The 22,628-nt window shown below is 52.2% G+C and overlaps 7 protein-coding genes across 7 annotated transcripts; 3 read left to right on the top strand and 4 right to left on the bottom strand.

Annotated features, from left to right (window-relative positions):
• Positions 1-159: 159 nt before the first annotated feature.
• MYCGRDRAFT_12884 (uncharacterized protein) lies at positions 160-1,660 on the top strand (the record flags this gene model as incomplete). The annotated part of the gene is given in 5 exon segments (XM_003851856.1): positions 160-342; positions 365-959; positions 979-1,006; positions 1,213-1,453; positions 1,493-1,660. Coding segments are annotated over 5 exon segments (1,215 nt in total), but the record flags the coding sequence as incomplete, so codon positions are not given.
• Positions 1,661-2,513: 853 nt separating this feature from the next.
• MYCGRDRAFT_104787 (uncharacterized protein) lies at positions 2,514-3,104 on the top strand (the record flags this gene model as incomplete). Its single annotated transcript, XM_003851857.1, has 1 exon — positions 2,514-3,104. A coding segment is annotated over one exon (348 nt), but the record flags the coding sequence as incomplete, so codon positions are not given.
• Positions 3,105-4,677: 1,573 nt separating this feature from the next.
• MYCGRDRAFT_72944 (uncharacterized protein) lies at positions 4,678-5,891 on the bottom strand (the record flags this gene model as incomplete). The annotated part of the gene is made up of 3 exons (XM_003851378.1): positions 4,678-5,399; positions 5,453-5,644; positions 5,700-5,891. The coding sequence occupies 3 exons, from the start codon at positions 5,803-5,805 to the stop codon at positions 4,678-4,680; spliced, it is 1,020 nt and encodes a 339-aa protein (XP_003851426.1).
• Positions 5,892-12,482: 6,591 nt separating this feature from the next.
• On the top strand, positions 12,483-14,211 carry MYCGRDRAFT_109786 (uncharacterized protein; the record flags this gene model as incomplete). The annotated part of the gene is made up of 3 exons (XM_003851858.1): positions 12,483-12,640; positions 12,690-14,038; positions 14,090-14,211. 3 exons carry the CDS (start codon positions 12,483-12,485, stop codon positions 14,209-14,211), a joined length of 1,629 nt encoding a protein of 542 aa, XP_003851906.1.
• Positions 14,212-14,699: 488 nt separating this feature from the next.
• Positions 14,700-15,542, bottom strand: MYCGRDRAFT_27323 (uncharacterized protein; the record flags this gene model as incomplete). The annotated part of the gene is made up of 2 exons (XM_003851377.1): positions 14,700-14,962; positions 15,122-15,542. Coding segments are annotated over 2 exons (684 nt in total), but the record flags the coding sequence as incomplete, so codon positions are not given.
• A 2,457-nt stretch (positions 15,543-17,999) lies between these two features.
• MYCGRDRAFT_93775 (uncharacterized protein) lies at positions 18,000-18,716 on the bottom strand (the record flags this gene model as incomplete). The annotated part of the gene is made up of 1 exon (XM_003851376.1): positions 18,000-18,716. One exon carries the CDS (start codon positions 18,714-18,716, stop codon positions 18,000-18,002), a length of 717 nt encoding a protein of 238 aa, XP_003851424.1.
• A 1,346-nt stretch (positions 18,717-20,062) lies between these two features.
• Positions 20,063-21,700, bottom strand: MYCGRDRAFT_104786 (uncharacterized protein; the record flags this gene model as incomplete). The annotated part of the gene is made up of 2 exons (XM_003851375.1): positions 20,063-21,505; positions 21,563-21,700. 2 exons carry the CDS (start codon positions 21,692-21,694, stop codon positions 20,108-20,110), a joined length of 1,530 nt encoding a protein of 509 aa, XP_003851423.1.
• Between the last annotated feature and the right edge of the window lie 928 nt (positions 21,701-22,628).

Below are 22,628 nucleotides of genomic sequence, written 5' to 3'. Positions count from 1 at the left end.
CGCAGCCAGCACAAAACCGGCGTCGGACTCGGCTGCCTTCTCATCGCAATCACATCATTCATCTTCTCGCCCTCCCTCTGGCCAGGGACGGTTTGCAATAGCGGACTTGCTCTTTTGTCTTATCTTGGAGTTTCACGCGATACAGCTCCGCCGGCAGCACACAAGCATGATGATCATGCCCATGTACACGATCACGCACACAACGCAACGACATCACACAAGGTAGAAGGGAAGCATTCTTTCTTCACGGCGTACTTTTTGGACAACTGCGAGCCGGGCTCGCTGGCGCATGGCATTCTGAGCGAGAAGGACTCTCGGCGGATTGCATATTTCACATGGCGAGTCTGCTGAACTTTATGGATAGACGACTCTGCTAACTCGTCACAGCCTCAACTTCGGTTTTATGCTGGTCCAAGGAGTCTACGGCTACCTCAGTGGCTCCCTTGGCCTCCTCAGCGACACAGTACACATGTTCTTCGACTGCCTCGGGCTGGTTATTGGACTCGGAGCCGCCGTCGCCAGCAAGTGGCCGACCTCGCCCGAGAAACCCTACGGATGGGGCAAGCTTAACACGCTGGCAGGATTCGGCAATGGTATCTTTTTGATGCTGGTCAGTGTGGAGTTTGTATGGGAAGCGATGGAGGGTATCATGGAGCAGAAGGAGATAAGAAGGGTCGAGGAACTGTTGGTGGTGAGTACGATGGGGTTTGTGGTCAACATGATCGGGCTGTTCGCTTTTGGGCATGCGCATCATGGGCATGATCATGGACACGGACATGGACATTCTCATGGGCACGACGATCATGCCGGACACTCGCACGGCCATGATCACGGACACGATCACTCTCACGATCACTCTCACGGCCATGCTCACGACCACTCTCAAGACCACTCCCACGACCATGCGCACGCTCACGACCACACCCATACAAACGGCCACACCCACGGCCACCACACCCGTAACCTCTCCACCGCAAGCCATCTCTCCCAGCTCTCTCACACCAGCGTCGGTAGCACCGACACCTTTCAAACCGCCATCCACACCCCCACCGTCACCAACGGTGATATCACCGGCTACTTCCCGCCGTCCACCACCGCGCCTGCCCACTCTCACTCCCACGCCGGACACGACCACCACCACAACGAAAACATGCACGGCATCTTCCTCCACATCGCCGCCGACGCGGGCGGCTCCCTCGCCGTCATCGTCAGCACCGCAATGACGCTGTGGAAACCCTGGTACGGCTGGGACCCTCTCGCGACAATCCTCATCGCAATTCTCATCTTCGCGGCTGCGGTCCCGCTCGTGAGCGGCAGTGCGCGGAAACTACTCCTCGTCGTACCGGACGATTTGGAGTGGGGCATCAAGGAGATGTTACAGGGGTTGAGGGAGGAGAGAGGGGTGGTGGGGTATAGTGGGGTGAGATTTTGGGTCGATGATCGAGAGGAAGGGGTTGGTGATGGGGTTGGAGAGAATGGGGTGGTGAAGAAGAGGGTCGGTGGGGGACCGAGGGTTATGGGTGTGGTGCATGTGATTGCGAGTCCGGTGGCGGATCTGGAGGATGTCCGAGGGAGGGTGGAGGATTTCGTGGGGGAGAGGGGGATGGATTGTGTGGTGCATGTGGAGAGGGAGGGGGATGAGTGTTGGTGTGGGGGTGGGGGGCAGTTTTGAAGATGTGAGGATGGGAGTGAAGGTTTTGGATCAAGTCTTGCATCGCGAACTGGACTGGGCGGAAACATCTGGCTCAGTGCGAAGGATTAAGGATATGCATTGGTCCGCTTTGGATGTCTGTTGGTCATATATCTACCGATGTAGTAGACTCTAGATAGTATCGAATCTTTCGATGTCCTCTTCTCTGAGGACTTATTTCGTCTTGCATTGATCTCGCCTCAGTGTTTACATTCTCCAACCTCCATTTAGACTCTTGTTGGCAGCAGATTCCGTTCGACGTTGCTCGAAGACTAAACCAGTCCTGCCTTGATCTCGCCGTATCTCTTGACATTCTCCTACAAAGCCAAGCCTCTCGACACGGATATACGGGTCGGCATCGGAAACGGACGGCATTCCTTTTGACATCACCTTCCTTGGACAAGGGCGGAATTACGGCCTCTTTTTTTCATCTTGTCGTCTCAACGTCTCCCACGCCGACCGGGAACAATTTACGCCGTAATGTCCAGAGATACAGCTGGCAGGCCGAATTGGCCTGACGGACAAGGTAAGAGTAAGAGTAGGCGGAATGCTTACATATTTTCTCAAGGTTTTGCTCGGTAATGATCGGTGGTCAGGGAGTGGATTCCATCACGGATCGACCGGGATTGCGGTTTGATTGTTAAGGGTTGTGGTGGAGATGCGGTGAAGCGACGGGATCGCGATTTGCTGACGAGTGGAGTGCCTGCGTGTTCTCTTTGGGGTTGGACTTCACCTCTTGGTTGACTGCCTCAGCATAAGGTGTTTTGTGCATTGCGGATCTGGCATTCAACAGTCGTCGGACTCTGTGACACCGGCGTGCTGCTTTCTGGAGACGGCCGGGTATACAACCTGGTCCTTCGCCTTGTCTTGATACGGATTGGGGCTTTACGTTGCGTTTGACTCGGCGGGTTCACATCGCTTGGAGACATTGATTTGGTCGATCATTGGAGACTGGGTCGGACACTCTACGATTCAGAGAGCAAGACACGAAGCAAAACCTCCAGTCCGGACGAAGGAAAACCATGCCCTGACACGCTGAAGGAAGCATTGGCAAAACTCATAAAATGGCTCCGAACGCTCGACAACCCACGGCCGACCCGTTCGACCGCAGGAGTCATTTGCCCATGGCCAAAGAAATTCCAATCACCGGGCCGTCTACCCAACGATCCATCATCTTCGATCCCATCCAGGAAATCTGCTCCGGCCGCGAAATTCACATGAACACATCCTACCACTGTATCTACGTCCCTCCTCCTGCTCCGTCCGCAGTCAACCCATCCACATCAACTTCATCCTCCACATCCATCTCGAAGACCTCCTCGACTGGACCTCCACGCTCCGCTTTGCCGCCCAGCCCTTGCCAAAATGCCTTGACCCGAGCAGCTAAATCCGAAGCCCTCCTCCACGCCACCACCCTCCGCAAACTCCCCGTGGAAGACATAACCTGGGGCCTCCTCTGGAAATTCGTGGTGGCCGTGCATTGCGTTCATCATTTTGAGCAAGCGGTGGAGGAGTGCTTGGCGACGGCGGTGAAGGGACTGGGGGAGAAGGTGAAGGAGGCGAAGAGGGTGGAGGAGGAGAGGAGACGGGAGGCGGAGTGGGTGAGGTTGTTGGAGGAGGCGGAGAGGAGGGAGGAGGAGAGGAGGAAGAAGGAGGGTGGGGTGAGGAAGAAGAGAGAGAATGGAGGACGAGGGGTTGCAGTGCGGCCGAGGAGGAAGGAGAGTCTTGTGAGACATTCGGGTTTGGAGTGGAAGGGACGTGAGGGGAACGGTGAAGGTGGGGGAGTGGAGAAAACGGATTGTTCTGCGGGCAAGACTGGAGTGGTGGAGCAGGCTCCTCGTACCGTCGAGGGAGAGGTCGCTCCACAGATTGCCACGGCTGATGGGAATGAACTTCCGCCGCAGAGCACGACCAAAACAGAAGACAAGACCCGTCCACGAACTGCCGAGAGGAGGCCGAGCAAAGGCGGCTTATCCCCATTCCCATCCATTCGAACACCGCGTGTCAACAACGAGACATTACCAAGGAAGGAAACAGAAGAGAAGCATCATCTCCGGCAAGCATCCGTGAAGAAGTCAAAGGAAGATTTGTCCGTCGAAGAGCCGATCGAGGACTCGTGCGTCAATGAGACCCTCGCGGTAATCAAGATTCGAGAGAGGGAGAAGAGAAGCCGTCGAAATTCGCGAAAGAAGGATTCGACTTCTGGCCCTCCACCTCCTCCTCCACCGGTTCAAGAGATTGATAGGAAGAATGGCGCGAGTCCGACGGTGCCGGTGCCGTCTTCTCTACCAACCGCCCGCGTAAAAGAAACGACGGCGGTGCACCCGGCGCTCAGGAAGCAGGACTCTGATGCCAAAAGCGGAAAACAAGCTCCTTCTCAACCTTCACGAGAAGTCGAAGTCCAGCCACATTCCTCCTCCACCATCACCGCAGAGAGCGAACCCAACCTTCCCAAAGAACGCCTCGCCTCGCCGAAAAATTCCTCTCCCCGACCCCGACCCCGACGAAACCTCTCCAGCGAAACCGGCCGGCTGAGTAAAGTCTCCAGCATGCTTTCTCTGCACAAGACCAAGTCGGACGCGGAGCAGGACAAGGCCGCCAATACTCTCGACAGCTCGAACGACTCGAACAAGATGAAATTTCGCTGGGTCAAGACGCTCGTGTCGAAAGCGGAAGATGGTGATGAGGGTGTGCTGGGGAAGGTTGTGGAGCAGAAACCTGTGGGACGGTTAGCGGAGTGGGAGGAGATGCTGAAGATGGCGGAGGAGAAGGAGGAGGAGAGGAGGGAGGAGGAGAGGGGGAGACGGGAGAGGGAGGGGATGTTTAGGAGGGCGGTGGAGACGGATGGGGATGATGTTACTTATTTCCATGCTTTATGAAGGCTGGGTATATGTGGCTCCTAACTCGCCATTACTCCTTCGACAAAGCTCGACTTTTCTCCAATCTCGCCCGACACTTGATCTTCGCAACGACCCAGCGGCCGAACACTAGCTTCTGCCATTCCTCAGAGCGTGGCTGTAGCTGTTCAGCCGCTCCATGACACTTTCGCCGTTCCAGAGCTCGTCCTCGCCATGACCTGTGACCTCCGGTACTCCAACCTGCTCGATCGCGAAACTAGCCGCGACTTGTCCGTACTTGGCCGCCACCACAAAGTCGCCAGACTCGAGCAGCCCCATCGCAAAGCCACCCAGGAAAGCATTCCCGGCGCCAGTGGCGTCCACAACTTTGGGCGACTCCGCTGGAATCACAGCCGGTAGCCAAACGGCTCCGATCTTCCGTGACATGACTAGACACCCATGCTCACCAGCGCGGACGACAATACATCCTGCTCCCTCCCAACCAACACCCGACTCAAGAAAGTGACTCGCTTGCGCCTCGACTCTGCTCTCGTCGAAACTGCTGCGCTTGGCGTACGAGAAGAAACTTTCCAACTCGACGTGGTTCGGCGAAAACACATCCACAATCTTTGCGATCTCTAAGTGCCGAGGCAGCGTTCGGGGACTGCAGGATTTCGCTTGAGGTTCCCAAATCGCGATGAGGTCGCCGCTGAGGCCGTGCCGGGCTCGGATGTCGGAGATGGAGTCGATTTCTTCTTTCACGGTCTCGGGGGTGTCGAAGAAGTGGAAGCAGGAGGCGCCGACGACGTCGGAGAGGGTGAGGTTGTGGTGGGTTGAGAGGAGGGGTGAGGTTAGGCGGTGGTAGGTTGTTCCTGTTGGCTGTTAATATCCGAGTGATGGCTTGAGTTTTGCGTCGGCTGCGTACTACTGGCGTCATGCTCGTCGTATTGAAGCACTCCCCTTGCCGCGGGTAAGTCTTCGATCCATTCTACTACCAGACTGGTCTTCCATCTTCGTAGTTTCCAGATCGTTTCTGAAGGAAAGTCATTGCCAGCGCGGATCACGAAGCGGATGCTTGAGGGGTCTGTTGGGCTGAACAGTCGTGCTCCGAGCGTTGCTGGATGGAACGTCAACAATATGCGATACATTTGTTCGACTCTCGGAACACTCACCGAATGTCACTGATCCACCCAGCACCTGCCTGTGCACCGTCTGGCCTCCAATCTGGATGTCATCAAGCCAGACTCCTCCAAGGGATACGAAGCGCGCATCGCCCATGTCTTCAGCTCTGCGACCGGCGCGAGTCCATACGCTTCAGCCTCTGGCCATGGCTATTTATCTTTCTATCAAATGGTTTTTGTCAAACTTTGGACAAATTTAGGAGGTAATGACGATGTTGATGTGGTTCCGAAGTAGGAAGTTGTATAGCGCGAGCAAGCGCGAGGATGGCGGCCCATAGTGACATTTAGGCGGATTCATTAATTTTCAACTTTACAATAACACTACTACTACCACTATTGTCGCCAATTGCTTGTATTGTCGCTATACAGCTGCGCTAGTCACTGCGCTAGTCACTCTAATTATTAACAATTATATGTAAGTGCGCGCTAATACGCCGTTTGGTTAGATAAGTGTTATTTTCTTCGACTCTTAAACCTCTTATTAACACTACTACTTCTACTACCTCTCGTCGTCGCTCGTAGCGCGCTCGCTATATAATATATACATCTCGCAACATCGCACTACGCGCGTACGTAAAAATAGCTAGTTAGATGCTACTTAATACGGAACTTAGTAAGGCTCGCGACCCTAATCGCCTGCGCGGACTCTCTCTCTCCGACGACAACGACGATAAGCTAGCGACTACATCTACTATAGCTATCGCTCCTACTCCTTAGCTGCCTACCGACCTTCTCGTCTACGATAAGCCTACTACAGCTACCTCTAAAGACTTCTAGTACATCTCCGACCTCTAATAGAACGATGCCCTCGTTAGAGCATAGAGCAGTAATAAAAACACTAAGAAGAGCGGACGTTAGATGCTTATAAGATACGATTATATATATAGAGTTATAGAGACGGACGAAGGTAATATAGCTCGTATAGCTCTTAGTAAGGCTCGTAGGCTAATAAAAAAAAACAGGCATTCCGGCGGTTACCGAGTGCGGCTAGTGTAAGGATCGCGGACTCGAGTATAAGACTTCTACGACTCTCCCTACCTACGCCTACTACTACTATAAGGGCAAGCCTCCGTGTTTTGCTAAAGATTAGGTTAAGATTAAGGAGGAGCCGGTAGAAAAGAAGTCTATATTAAAGGAGGTAGTTAGTAGTATGCGAGGTAAGATAAATAAGGCGTAGGACAAGATCGCTACGTTAGAGTCGGAGGTGTCGGATTTAAAGCGTAAGATTAGCAGTTTAAGGGGCTTAAAAGGTTAGCTAAAGGAGGAGCTAATTAAGGAGATTATAGACGAGGTTAATAACGTGCGGAGCAAGTTAAAGGCTACTATTACTAAGATTAAGCAGTCGGTGTTGTAGTATTAGCGTACTGTTAACGAGAAGTTCGGTAGACTAGGCGTAATAGATTAATAGATAGATCGATTTGGCCTACGAGCTCTCCGCGAGCCTTACGAGCCTGTACGTTAATACCTAAATAAATGCGTTAGTTGCTGTATATCTCCTTAAATCCCTCGTTTTTACGCTTAAATCCCTCGTTTTTACGCTTACGAGCGAGCCGTTTTAGCCTACGAGCACGCCGCGAGCCGTTTTTAAGGAAGAGAATTAAGATATTAAGATATTAAGCTATTAAGATATAAGATAAACGTTTATTACTCCTTCTAGCTACGAGCTAGTCTGTTTAGTCCGCGAGTACGCAACGAGCGAGTCGTCGGTAGTATATATTTATTAGATTTGTATATATTAGTCCTTCTAGTTAGCCCTACCCTTCTCGGTAAGCTTAATAGTCCGCTCGCTCCGTCTAGTGCTAACAGCTACCGGCTCGTTAACCTTCTTCTTCTTCTTTATCTTCTGCTACTAAACGATCGGCTTAACTACCTACTTAACGACCGGCTCGGCGACCTCCTCCGGTATCTCTAAACCCCCTTAATTAGTAGTGCTAGTAGCAGTACTAGGGGCCTTTAACTTTAACTAAGGCGTTAGCATCGTCGTTGTCGCTAACGAAGAGGGCATCGTTAAGTCCGAAGGGATCGCTAGCGTACTAGCTACTACGGAGGTAATCGTCGAAGAAGTACTATTCTCCTTAGCTCGGTTCGCGATAGCTTCCTTAGCCCTTGCTATATCGTCTAAGCTGTCCGTGTTAGGGTCGAGCAGAATATAGTCGTTAGGCTAGCTTACCGGCGATAATTAGAGGTCGCGGCTAGCAGGACGTTTAGAGCTAGAGCGCTACTAAGGCTAAGGGCTAGAACGCTCCGCCTACGAGGAGCTAAGGGTAGTGCGAGCTATACGAGAACGGCTTGCGAGCCCTATAGACTAATCTGCGAGCGCCTTAATATTACTGCCGGACGGGCCTACGTCTATTATAAGGTAGCGTACTTCCGGTACGAGCTAGCTTACGAGTAGGTAACTCTAGCCTACGAGGACTTTCTTGCCGTCGACGCTAGTGTAGCTATTAGTCTATATAAACGGATAGTAAATAACGCCGTCCTTGTCCTTAAATATACGCCCGTTAGGGTGTAGGACAGTGCTATCGGTCTGCACGTTGTAGCTAATTACATACTAAAATGTAGGCTCGCCGTCCTTCTTTACGGAGCGTTTTAAGTCTATATATACCTAGCTATTGTCGTAATTCTTCTAGCCGCTAGAGTAGATAACGTAAGTAATCCGAACGGTCGCTAAGGGGGCCTTGCTGGTTGTCTTTAGATTAAACAGCTGTATTATCCTAATCGTAGTATTCGCAGCGGCTACGTTGTTAGCGCCGAGCTTAATAGGCTAATTCCTATTATACTCCTTCGTTAAATAGATGTCGTAGTAGGGCCTCTTATCTCGCCGCTACTTCGTAGCTACGCTCTCGTTTATTAGATACTCTAAGAAGAGCCGTCTACGGTTATGCCTCTAAGCGTTTTAGAGAATAGTGTCTATCTCGGTAACAACGCCTTATACTTGCTATAAGATCTTATTACGTTTGTCGGAGTAGACCGGCGTTGCATTATCGTTAGCGTCCTCGCCGTCTATAGGAGGCTCCGGATCTATAAGGGTAACGGTGTAAAGGAAGCACTTAGTAGTAAACAGCAGCAGTAGCTTGTCCTTATCGTCCTAGGTACTACCTCTCCTCGTACCCTTGCTATTAGCTAACACCTCCCTTAAACGCTTAGCCCTCTTAGCCTCCTTTAATAAGTTAGCGGCAGCGTTAGGTAACTTACGGGCCTTCGTCTTAGCTGCCTTCTTTATCTTAGCGTTCGTACGGCTCTACGGAATAAAGAAGCCTTCGCGAGCACCGGAGCTAGGAGGGGTAGGCTAGCGCTCGTAGTTGCTCGTAGGCTCGCCGTCGTTACTCGCTAGAGCCGCTCGCGAGGGTAGAGGGCAGCCGTAGAAGCTACAGTTCTTATCGCCGAGGGAAGTATAAGAGGTATAGGGTAGAGCCGTAGGATTGTAGCAGAATTAAGAGGTAGCTATAATAAGCAAGAGGAAGAGGAAGAGGAAGAGTAGGAGGGCTAGCCCTTATATATCGTTTAGTCGAATGCAAAGCTATTAGTACGGAAGAAGTCCCTTATGCGGTTACGCGGCTATAACTTAGCGCCCTTCGGAGGGGTCTAAAACTCTACGAGGTTATTACTAGCGGCAAGGTAACGAGCGGCAGCATCGCGGAGGTACAGATATGCTTCTATATAGATCTTATCCTCGTTAGCGTCTAGCTCGCGACTATCTAGCGTCTCCGGATAGCTACTAGCTACTAGCATCTCGGAAGCCTATAGTAGAGTCGGCGGAGGAAGGTATGCAACAAGATCTATAAATAGTTAGCGCTCGCTACTACTTACAAAACGCTCGTAACGCTAGCAGGGCGAGAAGCTAGCCTACAAGCTTGCAATCCCTATACCGCTTCTTAACCCTAGTCGTCTCGTAACTACTCGTAGCCGCTCGTAGCCGCTCGTACGTAGGGGATACTAACCGAATTAAGTATACTAATCCGCTATCCGCTAGATACGCGGATGCTCTGTGTTAAGGTAGATTCTACGATCCTCTACGCTATTAGGAGGGTACTCGTAGTTCTTAGCAGGGATTCCCTTTAAGTGCCCTTCGACTTTAGCCTACTTCCGAATAGCGTAGTCGTTATAGCTATTAATAAATAGCTCGACTATAAACCGGAGGATTAGAACGTAGACAGTAAGGAACGCTACACGGTTAGCCCTATTATCCTCGCTATAGAAGCCTCTATCGCGAAGCTGGTAGAAGAGATTACGCTATCGATTCTATACTATAGTTGCACTAAGACCCTAGAAGCGCTCGATCGTTTAATTGCCCTTACTCGTTGTATACTAGAAGCTATTACGGAACTTAATGCTCTAACCCTCCTAAAGTTTACAGCAGAAGAGGTGTATATTAGCTATTATAGGAGTCTCTACGCTGTAATCCGCCCGCATAATCTGTATATAAATAGAGTTAGCAGAGCTAGCTATAGAGCTACGAGTATAGTATAACTAGTTACGAGCCTACCTTTAGTATAAAGCTAAGTTCTCGGACTGTATCTAAATACTGCTTAGAGACCGAGAAGACTATCTTAGCTATAGTGCCTACGTAGATCTAAATAATCTTCCGTATATATATATCGATATAGGCGTAGAAGTAGATACTAAAGATCTCGAACTTGTAGTAGGCATCTACCGACTATATATAATTAGGGCCCTTAGCCTTTAGACGACCGCGCTTAACATCCTCCTTACTACCCTTCCGGTAGCGTACATTATAACCTATAGGATTAAGGGAATACGCGATATAAGATATACAATTCCTACGAGTAGACGAGCGTTAGCGTACGAGCTAGGCGGGGGAGTTTACGAGTAAGGGAAGTAGCGTAAATTAGGGTTTACGAGCAGACGAATCTAGCCTACGAGCATACTTACGAGCGGACGAATCTAGCCTACGAGCGTACTTACGAGCGGACGAATCCAGCCTACGAGCGTACTTGCGAGCGGACGAATCCAGCCTACAAGCGTGCTTGCGAGCGTATATATAGACCTTCCTATTAGGTAGAATTCCTTCCGTAGGTGCCTTACTAACCGCTTATATCTATAGTTATCTAGAGCACTGCCTACAATCGTCCCCTCTAACGCTATCTGTATAATCTTATTATGCTCCGGCTAATCGGCCCTTAGAGTTAATCGATATAAGCCTAGCTCCTTCCGGATTGTTCTTAACTACCTTAATAAGAGCTTAAAGCCGGTCGGCGACGAGGAACACCTGTACGTGGTGCCGGCTACGAACCTGCGACGATACCGTCGTTGTAGAGCTAAGTTTCCTCCGGAGGATTGGAGAGGCCGTCGATCCCTCTTCCCTTACAACAACAACAACAACACGACCTAGAGGTACGCCTCCTATTAAAACACAAGCTACAGAACAACAGTACGATTCGAACGCCCTCTACGCTACAAACGCTACAAACAAGAAGAAGAAGAAGAAGCAATCCACTCTACCCTATACGCGCACCTCCTCGAAATCCGAACCGAAACACTTTAAAGAGCTGGAACAGTTAGTAGAATCTATAACTCTGCGATTAACCTGCGTAGCTGTATACGTTTAGAAGCGGCATACAGTTCCACAAAGGCATATTAAGGATAAGAGAAGGCAGCGAGTTAGACAGCTGCTTTTGCACTGCTTTTGCACTGCGTTTCGAATTCGAATTTGCAGCATGCGTGCGTGCGAAGCGGAAGGATCCGCTGAAAATTCTGCAAAAAGCTTGGCACGAAAATTCTGCAGCCCTAGGCTGCAGCACTCGTTTGATTTCCTTTGTTCTACATTTGTTTAAAGTCCTTTAGCATTGCCTTAGGCACGGGGTTTTCCCCTAAGGTTAAAGAATATAAAAGATTTTGATTGTAAATAGATCTGCTGCCTTGCCTTTAGGGCAAGGCCGTCCTACATAGTTATAGACTCCAAAAGGACGTAAATGGAAGAAACAAACAAAACAAACAAACAAGAGCTTAAAGCCGTCCTTCTTTAAGTTCCTTAGCAGCCTCTTATCCTTCGAGTCCTATTTCTAGAAGAGCTCCTTAATCCTTGCATATAGTAGTGCTCTATATTCTATATCTTTGTAGACCTTTAGCCGTGTTAATATGCCCTATACCTAGAGCTTCTCGCGGAATGTTCGTAGGCTAATTAACACGCCCTTCTCGTCCTTTAGCTATTAGATAACAGCGTCCTACGTCTACTCGGAAACTCTAAGAAGGAGCTCGATCTCCTTTCGAAGGTAGTCGATATCGATGCGAGGGCGTAGTATGTCGAAGGTAGTAAGGGCGAGGGTTACGGCGACGGCGACGGCGACGGCGAGGGTAGTAAGGGTTTAAAGAAGAAGAACGCTATTGCGAGCAAGAGAGGTAGACGTTGCGAGCGCTTAGTAAGCCTTAACATCGATAAACGAGGTTTTTCAGAATCGATGAATCCGCCTAAATGTCACTATGGGCCGCCATCCGAGGTGCACGGACGACGGGACCCACTATTTGGCATCACTTCACTCTCCTTGCTGACTTTCAGCTCCTTCATCAATATACATCGATATGGCGAATCCTCCTGCTGAGATGCTGGCAAGTGATAAGATGTGGTCGATTATGAACGCCAACGTGCTATGCAGGTTCCACAGAAGAATGGCAACCTGCGACCCCACTCGATCTTCATCGCATACCCGAGGCGACTCCTCTTTGTCCGGAGAACCGACTATATGAAACACCACGGGAGGCGTGAAGTGAAGCCTTTGCTTTCACCTTCATTCCGAAGACCACGACGACGCCGACATGTCGAATTCCGCCAGCAATGAGCAGCTCGGTCACTTCGACGTACTAGTGGTAGGAGGAGGCTTCTGTGGAGTATGGCAACTTCACACGCTTCGTAAAAAGGGCTACAAAGCTTTATTGGTGGAAGCTGGCACTGGGCTCGGCGGTATCTGGCACTGGTGAGAGAAGCCTTGTGAGGATTGATGACAAAACTCATCTCGTCGATAGGAATGCATATCCTGGCGCTCGTGTCGACACTCCCGTGCCCACGTACCAATTGACATCCGAAGAGACATGGCAGAACTGGGATTGGAAAGAGCGCTTTCCTGGCCGGGATGAACTGGCGGATTACTTCCGACATCTGGATAAAGTCTGGGACTTGAGTCGAGATGTTCGATACAAGTCCAGGGCAACTTCGATGCAATGGAGTCCAAAGGATGCTCACTGGAAGTGCGCCATCAACGGCGGGGAGGCGGAACTGACGGCTTGGAGTGTTGTGCTGTGTACTGGTTTCGCATCAAAGCGTTATGTTCCCTCGTTCAAAGGCCTGGACCAGTTCGCTGGTGAGATTCATCATACCGCCGTCTGGCCGCAGGGAGGAGTCAATCTCAACAACCGAAGAGTGGCAGTCATCGGCACGGGTGCTTCCGGTGTGCAGGTCATCCAAGAAGTGGCCAAAGAAGCAAAACATCTCACCGTGTACCAGCGGACGCCCAACACGGCGCTACCGATGCAGAATCCTCGAGTCGACAACGAGCTCACACGAGAGAGCTTTCCGGAAGTGATACCGAAGATGAAGGAAACATTTGCAGGCTTCGACTATGAGTTCATCGCCACTCAGCAACATCCTCTCAAGATCCCGAAGGAAGAACGGCTGCAGCTATACGAACGACTGTACCACACCGGCGGCCTGCACTTCTGGCTGGGGACCTACATGGAAGTCTTGTTTAACGAAGAGCTCAACGAAGAAGCGTACCAATTCTGGCGTGAGCAGACCATTAAGAGAGTACAAGATCCTGTAAAGGCTGAAATCTTGGCTCCGGTGAAGAAGATCCACCCATTCGGAACCAAGCGAATCTCACTGGAAGATGGCTTCTTTGAAGTCTTCAACCAGGATAACGTGGATCTGGTCGACCTGAGAGCCAACAATATCGCAGAATTCACCCAGTCTGGCATTCGGACAGCAGACGGTGAGCTCCGGGACTACGACCTCGTCATCCTCGCCACGGGCTTTGACTCCATCACCGGGAGCATCACGCAGATCGATATCCGCAACTCCGAAGGCCAAAGTGTCAAAGACAAGTGGGCGAACGCAACATACACGAACCTGGGCATGACGACCGCTGGATGTCCGAATCTGTTCTTCACGTATGGTCCGCAAGCTCCGACTGCGTTTGCGACTGGACCATCGTCTGCCGAGACGCAGGGAGCTTGGATCGTGGCTTGTCTGGACCATATGAGAGAGAAGGGTCTCAAGACTGTTGAGTCGACTGTTGAGGCGGAACAAGAATGGAGGAAGCATGTCAATGAGGTCGCAGATAAGAGCTTGTTCACGCAGGCGGATAGCTGGTATTTTGGTAAGGAGTCTCCTGGTCACTGCCTCTGATCATACTGACATTGGGTCGTAGGTGCGAATATTCCAGGCAAGACCCGAGAGGCTTTGAACTACATGGGTGGTTTGCCTGAGTATCGGAAGAAACTTTGGGAAGAGTGCGCAGATGTGGGATATCGCGGTTTCGTGTTGGTCTGAAAGGTAATTGAAGTCGAAGTGTATCACTAATATACATTATACGCTCTGGTCGCAGACTAAGTATTCGTGTCAGTCGTAATGTCTCGTCCAACACTCCATCGACCAGGTGATGACAGCCATGATCGCCTCATCGACGTAGCAAATCCCAGTGCTCGTCTCGAGTCTGGAGGTCCCAAGTTTGCAGTCCGTCCCTGCCAGCAACTCGTGGTTTGAGAGTGCTTCATATTAAAATTGTGTTGAAGAATAAAACGCTGATCCCAAAACGCCTTTCAATCCGGCTTGACATAAAGATCCAAGTTCCTACCCACAGGCGGCTTGCCCATGATCGACGCTCGACTCATCATCGAAGCGACGGAACTGACCGAGTCGCGATCGCTTCCATCGCCCCAGTCGCTCCATGCACTCCTGGGTGACTCCTCGCTGTCCGAGCTGTGGGCGCTGACGTTACGGTTGTGTTGGCCGTCTGCGACGCTGCCTTGTCTGCTGTGGGATGGAGTAGCTCGGGGAGTGGCTTTGGGAGTGGTGGGCCTTGAAATGGTGGGAGTGGTTCTCGGAGGTGACTTTGCTGCGGGTACCTGAAGGTTTCCCGGAGGTACGGTCGAGTTTACGGGCAGGCTGATGTTGAAGTAGTCGTTTTGACTGCTTTGTCTGCTGTGGACGGGTGCGCCGCGAGGAGTACCTCGAGGCGTGGGGACTTGGAGGTGCTGGGGGGAACCACTTGGGCTGCGCGATGGGACGCTTGTTGGGTAGCCTTGCGCGCTGGTTTGTCTGCTGTGAACCGGTGGTGCATAGCCTTGTCCACTGGTCTGCCTGCTGTGAACCGCTGATGGAGGGCCTTGTCCACTGGTCTGTCTGCTGTGCATCGGTGTTGGAATGCCGTTCACAGCGCACATTGGTTCGCCGCTTAGACTGCTCTGTCTGCTGTGCACTGGTGTACCTCTTGGCAAGCCATTCGGGCTAGGCATTGGATCATAATTCATGCTGCCCTGTCTGCTGTGAGCCGGCGTGCCCCGTGGGAAGCCATTGAAGGTAGGGCTTGGGTTTCCGTTCACGCTACCTTGTCGGCTGTGAGGTGTCGTGATTCTGGGACTGGACTTCAATATGCTCTTGGGCATGGGCACGTGGATTTGTGGCGGCGGAACACACGGGCTTCCTGGTGGACTGCAGACGGGAGTGCCGGCAGGGGTACCTCTCGGCGTGGATACTGGTGTCCCTCTTCGACTGCACATCGGCGTGCCCACCGGAGTCTGCATGGGTGTATCTCTTGGAGTTTGCATTGGAGTGCCTCGCGGAGTGGCCCTCGGCGTGGCACCTGGAGTCCCCACTGGAGAGGTGCGAGCGCTTGCACTATGCCAGACCCAGTGCCCATGGTCTTCCTCACACGCAGGTTGCTCGTCTTCCATGCCGCCGCCATACTCCAGCAATCTAATCTTGCACGCAGGCGCGAGCAGCTCGGTCTGGTCATGTCCTCTGACATGGTCCATCAACTGTCCGAAGCCTTGCAACACCGGACTGTCATCGCCGCACAAGTAGCACAGATACAAGTCCTTGACCTTCGTGTGGCATCGATACTGGAAGTCCGATGGGTATCGCATTCCGCTTACTGAATCTCGAATCAAACTCGATGGTCGAATGTCCCAGATGCTCGCACAGCCAAGGCATCTCTGACCGTACCTGCCTGGAAACCTCGGGTTCGGGATCAATTCTTCTTCGAAACGCGGTACTGCGTTCGGGGTTGTAAATAGACGATCTGCTTCGGAGCAGAGACGCGGACGAGGGGCGCGTAACATGGGTCGCTGAACAGGTGCTGCGATGGCCATGCGTTGAGATTGGTTCTGTAGTGCGGTGACGGCGCCTGTGCGTCGGGCGGTGGAGACTTGTGCGAGTTGGGAGAGGTCGAGGTAGCCAGTCGTCAGACCGCTCTGGAGGACTGCTATGACAGTCTTTTGCAGAGAGATCAGCTCGGTCATGAGCTGCATGCGACCGGTATCTGAGTGACAATGTCAGCAATGTTCCGTCCCAAGTGAGAGCTTTAAAGGTTGAAGACTGACCATCGCCATGAGCAAACGATCTGCCCACTAGTGCGAGCCTCTGATCATATTCGCTCTGTACATGTTTTGGTCCTGATTCCAGCGATTTCTCCGCTGCTTCGGACTTGTCTTCCTTTCGCTGCCCTTGAATCTGATCGTGTCGTTTTGTGGCTTCCCTCCTCGATTTGTAGGCAGTGAAGAGACTGGCTGCCGACTGAAAGCAGCTGATTATGCCAGCTACTGCTGCAGCGGCGGGGAGGAAGGGCATCTCTTTTCCAAGTCTCCAGACGCTGCTCGAAGGAAATGAGAATCAAGAGAATGTTGGACCAGCGACGTGCGTGGGGAAAGAGAACGACAGAAGTAATTTCACTCAAGCGAGCTCTTTTTCCCTCTCGTTCCCGTCTTCTATTCTCGAAACACCAACAGTCACACGATCTGCCCAACATCGACGCAATGACATTCCTAATTCAGCAAACGTGTGGGAGGTTCAGATAAGCCTCGCCCTCGATCCGTCTGGCCGAACCCAGCGATCGGGATGACGAACTCTGAAAAGACGGCAACATCCACGTTTCGCAAATTGCAAAAAACCGGACAGTGCCCTGCAGGGTGATGCACATGTCAATACTTAGTGTGAAGACTGGCGGCTGATCGAAGCTTGAACCAGCCCTACCATGTTACGGATGTAATATAGGTCAGGCATGCTGGTCTTAAGGCCCCAAATTCTGGAACTCACTGACCGCCTCAACGAAGACCCTGATGAGGCGTCAACTCGATAAGAGACTTCCGATATGTCCCGTGGCCAGTATATCACGATGATATATGGTGTGTGCCATGTCATCGCGATGGTGATAAGATATCGGCAACTGGGTGCCGTTTGGCTGATGACCTTCTCCGCGATCGTGCTGTAACGTGAAGTGTAGCATAGTTGGTTAAGCTGTCGGCGGGCTGAAGCGGACATACCGTAGTAGACAGCTCATCTGCTCGTCGCATCGCTGTCGTCTTGTCGTTGCAATCGTTATCAGTCAATGTTCCAAAAATTGATCCAGTATGAATATTGAGTCATCCGAGCTGCAACAGCCAGACCACACCCAGGCTTTGCGAACATGTTCCTGCAATCTTCAGAATGTACAGAATTGGTGGGCAAGATAAAAGTACGTCCTCGGCCTCGTTATCAATCCATCCAGAAAAAGGCATCCATCGTGAGATTAAGGCATCCGAGCTTCGCCAGCCAGATCGAGTCCAGCATCGGGAAGACCATTTCCCGCAGACCACATGAGCGTGCCCATAGCTTTCCTCGGCAGACTAACCCTGACCGAGTCCATTCCAGGAATTAGGATCCCAAGTAAGGGCACCGCTCGGGCCAAAGTGTGTTTTGAAATCCCAAGGCACACGTGTCAACGGAACTCATCGCGTTATCGAACGATGGAACATCGAAATCGTTTCAGCAGGATGAGTTTCGGGTCCCTGTGTTAATGTGTCAGTATTCGGTCTAGAACTTGTAGAATGCGAGCTTCATCCCTCAAGCCGCGGTGTATGCCATTGCGCGGGCGAAGAAGCATCTGGCTGCTGTAGCAGTGCTAATAGATCGTTCATTCAGCCAGTATACCTCATCGCAACACTCAATACCGGTGCCAGACGGCTTGGAAAGCGAACAATTCTTCCATTCAGACCAAATGATAATTACAAAACAGCTGACCGTCCTGCAGCAGCTGTTGGACTTTACCATCCAAAGAACGACCTTCGCGACAGTTCTCATCATCACATCTTCGAAATCTTCGCCAGCCCAACGGTCGTTACCACCAGCTCCTCGACTTCCTTTTGCGCATACTTAGCGAACCGAGACCGAGACATCTTCGTGATAAGATCGCGAGTAGTGAGGATTCGTTCCTCTGCAAGGGCCCTCCTTCCACTCTTCCAGGCGGTCTTGATGAGGAGTCGCCACAAGCAAATCGCTTGAGGAGACAGCGGTCCGCATCTCCGGTGTCCATTGATCCATTCCATGCACTCCAATGCCATCTCCTCCGCTTCGCCGTATCGACCCTTCTCTTCCATGCGCCAAGCCAAGGAGTATTGCGCACCGAGGTCCTTCTCTCCGTGTGGTCCGTTGTTTATCATGATGCGGGTCGTCCGCTCGGCTTCATCCTCGAGGCCGAGCGCATCTTGGGCAGACGCAATGCCCAACATAGCACTGGCCCACACATCGTACTCTGCGTCGTTGGAAGCGTGTGGCCTGAAGTCCTCGCCGGAAGTTCGAAGCTCACGGACTGGTAGCCTCTCACGGAGAATCTCAATCAAGATATAGAGCCTTTCATCGCGAGGACGGTCCGAGAGAGCATCGAGAATAAGTTCCAGTGAAGGCTGTAATTTCGATGGATAGGCTTGAAAGAAGTTGCAAGCGATCGTCCGATCCAGATCGCGCCAGAATGCGGTCTTCGGCTTCTCAAAGTTGCGTGGAATTGAAGTCTGGCCGGCCATGTCGGGACTTGACGGAGAGAACGCAAAGAAATGTTCTCAACAGTGACAACTTGTCCATCTCCCACACTTCTGCGAGTGGGACACCTTTATCATCTCCTGCTTCATCCAGGTCAGGAGTCGGTACATTGATGATTGACGTACTGCCGTCTGCGATCACGCCAGTATGGCCTGCCAAGTAATCCAACTCCTTGTCGACCTTGAGATTAGTGCTTATCAGAAGCTTGCAGGCTTGCAGCACCGCAAGCCAAATCTTGACAGATCCTGCCCGTTTCCCTCCATCAAGAGTCCGCAGTACTGTGAGGTCTTCAGTGACGCCACTGGAAATGTAGTCAACATTCGGAGTCCTTCCATCAAATGCATCAAGTTCTGCGGTACTGTGAGGCTGAGTGTGACGCCACTGGAGACGGAGCCGACATCCCGAGCCAGCATAAGTGTGAGCAATTGTCCATGGCTGCACAGGCAAAGAGACAGCATCATCCTCGCCAAGAAGCGCCTGTACGCATTCTACATGACACTCCATCAGGTACGCCACAATAGTGCGACTGCAAAGTGATCGATGGCACTTCGGCACGAGCGCAGCACGGAGATGCGTGCGATGCGGTCGCTTGGCTGCAGGCGAACGGATGTCTGAACGCAGTGTTTGACATCATTTGTACTCTGTCTGGATTGCTGGAAGCTGATGAACCTCCCCGGCGCCGACCTGATGCGGCATACCCTGTCCATGTAGCTCATGATCCACGGCACAGCCGGAGTGATCACAAGTATAATTCATTCCAGGCCGAACATTGTGTCCTCTTAAGCCGCGATATCGATTGTCTCTGTGCCCTTTCGGCACGAACCAGCCTTTGCGGGTTCCGAGGAAGAGGATCAAGGCGAAGAGTGTGTACACCTCTCTCTCTGCGAAAAAGACTGCGGTACCTGGTACTTCTGGCAGACAGAGCGAGACTGCCCGCCTTCGATTCTCATCTGGCCTTCGCGAGCAGTGGCGTCGATGCATATACGAAGCAGCGCAGACGGCTAGCTCAATGCCAGGCCTATCGATCGTATGAGGAGCTGCTGTGCGAAAGCGAAGCACACAGAGGCTGAGTCGCAAAGAGGCGCGATGCCAATGCTACGCCAAGAGGATCAGGCCATCCCATCAAAAAGAGCTCCGCGATTCGTCCATGCGGCTTGGAGATGTCGAACTCATCACATCGCTTGGATCGGTGTGTGCATCAAAATACTTCTCGTGGAGACTCAGATACATGTATGTCGAAGGACGGAGGCCGAAACAGCCCGAGGTTGAGAGGAAGGTAATTCGCTTAGTCAGTTTATGCTGCCTCAGGCAATGATCATCCCCTCTTTAAATATCGTTCTCTTCGTACTGTCATACCATTTATCTACACCAGCCTTCAGAATAACTTGTGCCCACCCGGCGCCAATTGCTGAAACACCCGCTCAGGATCGTACTCCGCCGAAATCGCCCTCAACCTTGCCAAATTGCCTTCTCCATACCCCGCAAGAACATCCTGCCTCACATCCGCATAGTTCAAATAGATATACGGATTATCCACGCCCTTCGCCTTCGACCTCGCGACCGTCTCATCGACAAAGTCCCGCGTCATGCCAATCACCTCCTCGTCCTGCGCGGGATCACTCCACTGCGGGGACATGAGCACGATGATGAGCGGACCATCGGACTCGCTCAGACCGAGAGGGTTGCCACCTCGACGAGACATGCGTGCGAGAGCAGGCTTGCTGACGACGGTGTAGACCATGGAGAAGGTGCCGTTGTAGCGAGTCTTGTCCCACTCTAGGAAGCGCTGGACGGTCTCTTGCATGAGTTCGCGGTCGGGGCGGAAGGAGAACGCCCACCATGTGTTGCGGTAGCCGGCGGGTTGGGAATTGGCTTGCGTGAGGGCAGATTGCGTGGTGACTTTGATGTCGTTGCTGAGGGTGGGGAGAGAAGTGAAGTTCTTGTAGACGGCTGCTGCACCGGAGGGGTCAGTGGAGTTGGCGTAGAAGGGGAGCATGTTGAGGATGTGCTGGCCCAATGCGGGGATGTAGGAGAAGGCGAGCCAGGTGGTCGCTTCGGGGACGTGGTTGATGGTGTCGCAGAACTCGTAGTAGGCGTCCGTTGCGGCGACTGCTTGGGTTTGGTTGAAGTTCAGGTTGCCACCGATCACGGAGTCACCGGAAGGGTAGGCGTCGAAGTCGAAGCGGGTGACGATTCCGAAGTTGCCGCTTCCTCCACGCAGGGCGAAGTACAAGTTTGGGTTGGAAGTCTCGTTGGCGTTGCGAATTCTGCCGTCTGCGGTGACGACTTCGTAGTTCTGCACATTGTCGCAAGCGAAGCCGTGCAGACCAGTGAAGAAAGAGAGGCCACCGCCTGTAGTCAAGCCAGCGACTCCAACGGACGCAACGCGACCGCCAACGACGGTGATGTTCAATGGCTCAATAGCGTCGTAGACTTGTTTCCAGCGAGAGCCAGGTCCAACGCTGACGACTGTGCCATTCTCGTTGGGCGTCACGACGTTCATCTTTCGCATGTCGATAGAAATGCCGCCATTGATGCTCGAAGCACCCGCGAAAGAGGTATGACCGCCGCCTTTGACTGCAAAGGGGCAGCGTGCCTCCTTGGCGATGGTCAAGATCTGAGCGACATCATGAGCGGATTCGGGGTCAACGAAGCAAGCCGGCTCTTCTTCGCTCTGCTGCTCGGTCCAGTAGCCTGCTTGCGAGCCATCGTATGCTTGAGCGTTGCTGGAGAAGATGACTCTGCTCGGCAGTGCACTTGCGATGTTGTTACACTGGAGGATATAAGTGTCAGCCGCGAGATCCGTGCCCGGAGAAAGGAGGGAACATACAGCTTGAGGGCAGTTTGCCGTGGAGATCTCTGCATATCCACAAAGTCCAGACTTTGTGGCGGCTCCATGACCTTGGGTGGAATATTTGAGCAGACCACAAAGGGCCTGTCCGATGTGATGTTTATTAACCATGGTGAAAGGAAGATCGCAGTTCGTTGTCCAGGAATGACCGACGTGCTGGGGGCTGCGAACCTTTTAATATCGTACAGCAGATCAACGAACAAGGTCAAGCCTGGCCAGTGAGGTCTGCCGGTCCAATAGCCTGCAAGAAACAGCATTTCACTCTTTTAAGGTTTGGACGGTGGGCATCCTCCTGCATCTGACCGGTCTTCCGCTGTATAACGGCGGCGTCAACCATGTGGCTGCACGAAGGCATGCTAGGGTGCTATCGGAATGTTGCATGAGCCATGCATAATTCGTTCTTCTGCCTTCTACAACGGGCAGAAACTCAAGGGTCGTGGGTGAAGTTTGTTGAGTCTTCCGTCATGCTGCAGCCGGATGCACGCTTTATAGTAGCGCCAACCAGGTCTTCACCCGCAGTATTTGGGTATGGCGCATGGCAACAACGCAACCCGGCAGCGCCACCGAGGAAGCGGAGAGAATTATTGTTGGGTGTTTCGATGGAAGCTCAAAAACGTGTTGACCTCGGACCGTGTGGCGAAGACTGTATCGTCCTACCGGGTGCCGGTCATGTGGAGGTTTCCCGCACAGCTGAAGCCTGCTAGCGGCAGTCCCTGTTCCATCTTCTCTCGAATCTTGAAACAGCACGTCGATTGAGCATGGCCTGTTTGAGAGAAGGCGACCATTGATGAAGAGAAAGCTGCTGCAGGGATGAACTGATATCTGATATCACTCACCATTCGGGCTATCTTCACGAATGTCTCACTATAGGTTGAAGCGCTCTCGGGAAATAGAATCCTCGTAGTGTTGGCCACGAGCTGGGCTGCCGATCGCGGCGGATCATCCTCCCACTGCCTTTGTACGGCTTGTACGGATCCCGCCACGACGGCCGAGACTCCAGTGGCTGGCAAGAGATGATCTTGGCCATAGTCGGACGGAAATGCGT

The sequence above is a fragment of the Zymoseptoria tritici genome, chromosome 6 (assembly GCF_000219625.1).
Source record: "Zymoseptoria tritici IPO323 chromosome 6, whole genome shotgun sequence".
Taxonomy (NCBI): domain Eukaryota; kingdom Fungi; phylum Ascomycota; class Dothideomycetes; order Mycosphaerellales; family Mycosphaerellaceae; genus Zymoseptoria; species Zymoseptoria tritici.
Note: the sequence above shows the minus strand (reverse complement) of the source record. Positions and strands in the feature narration are given on the sequence as shown.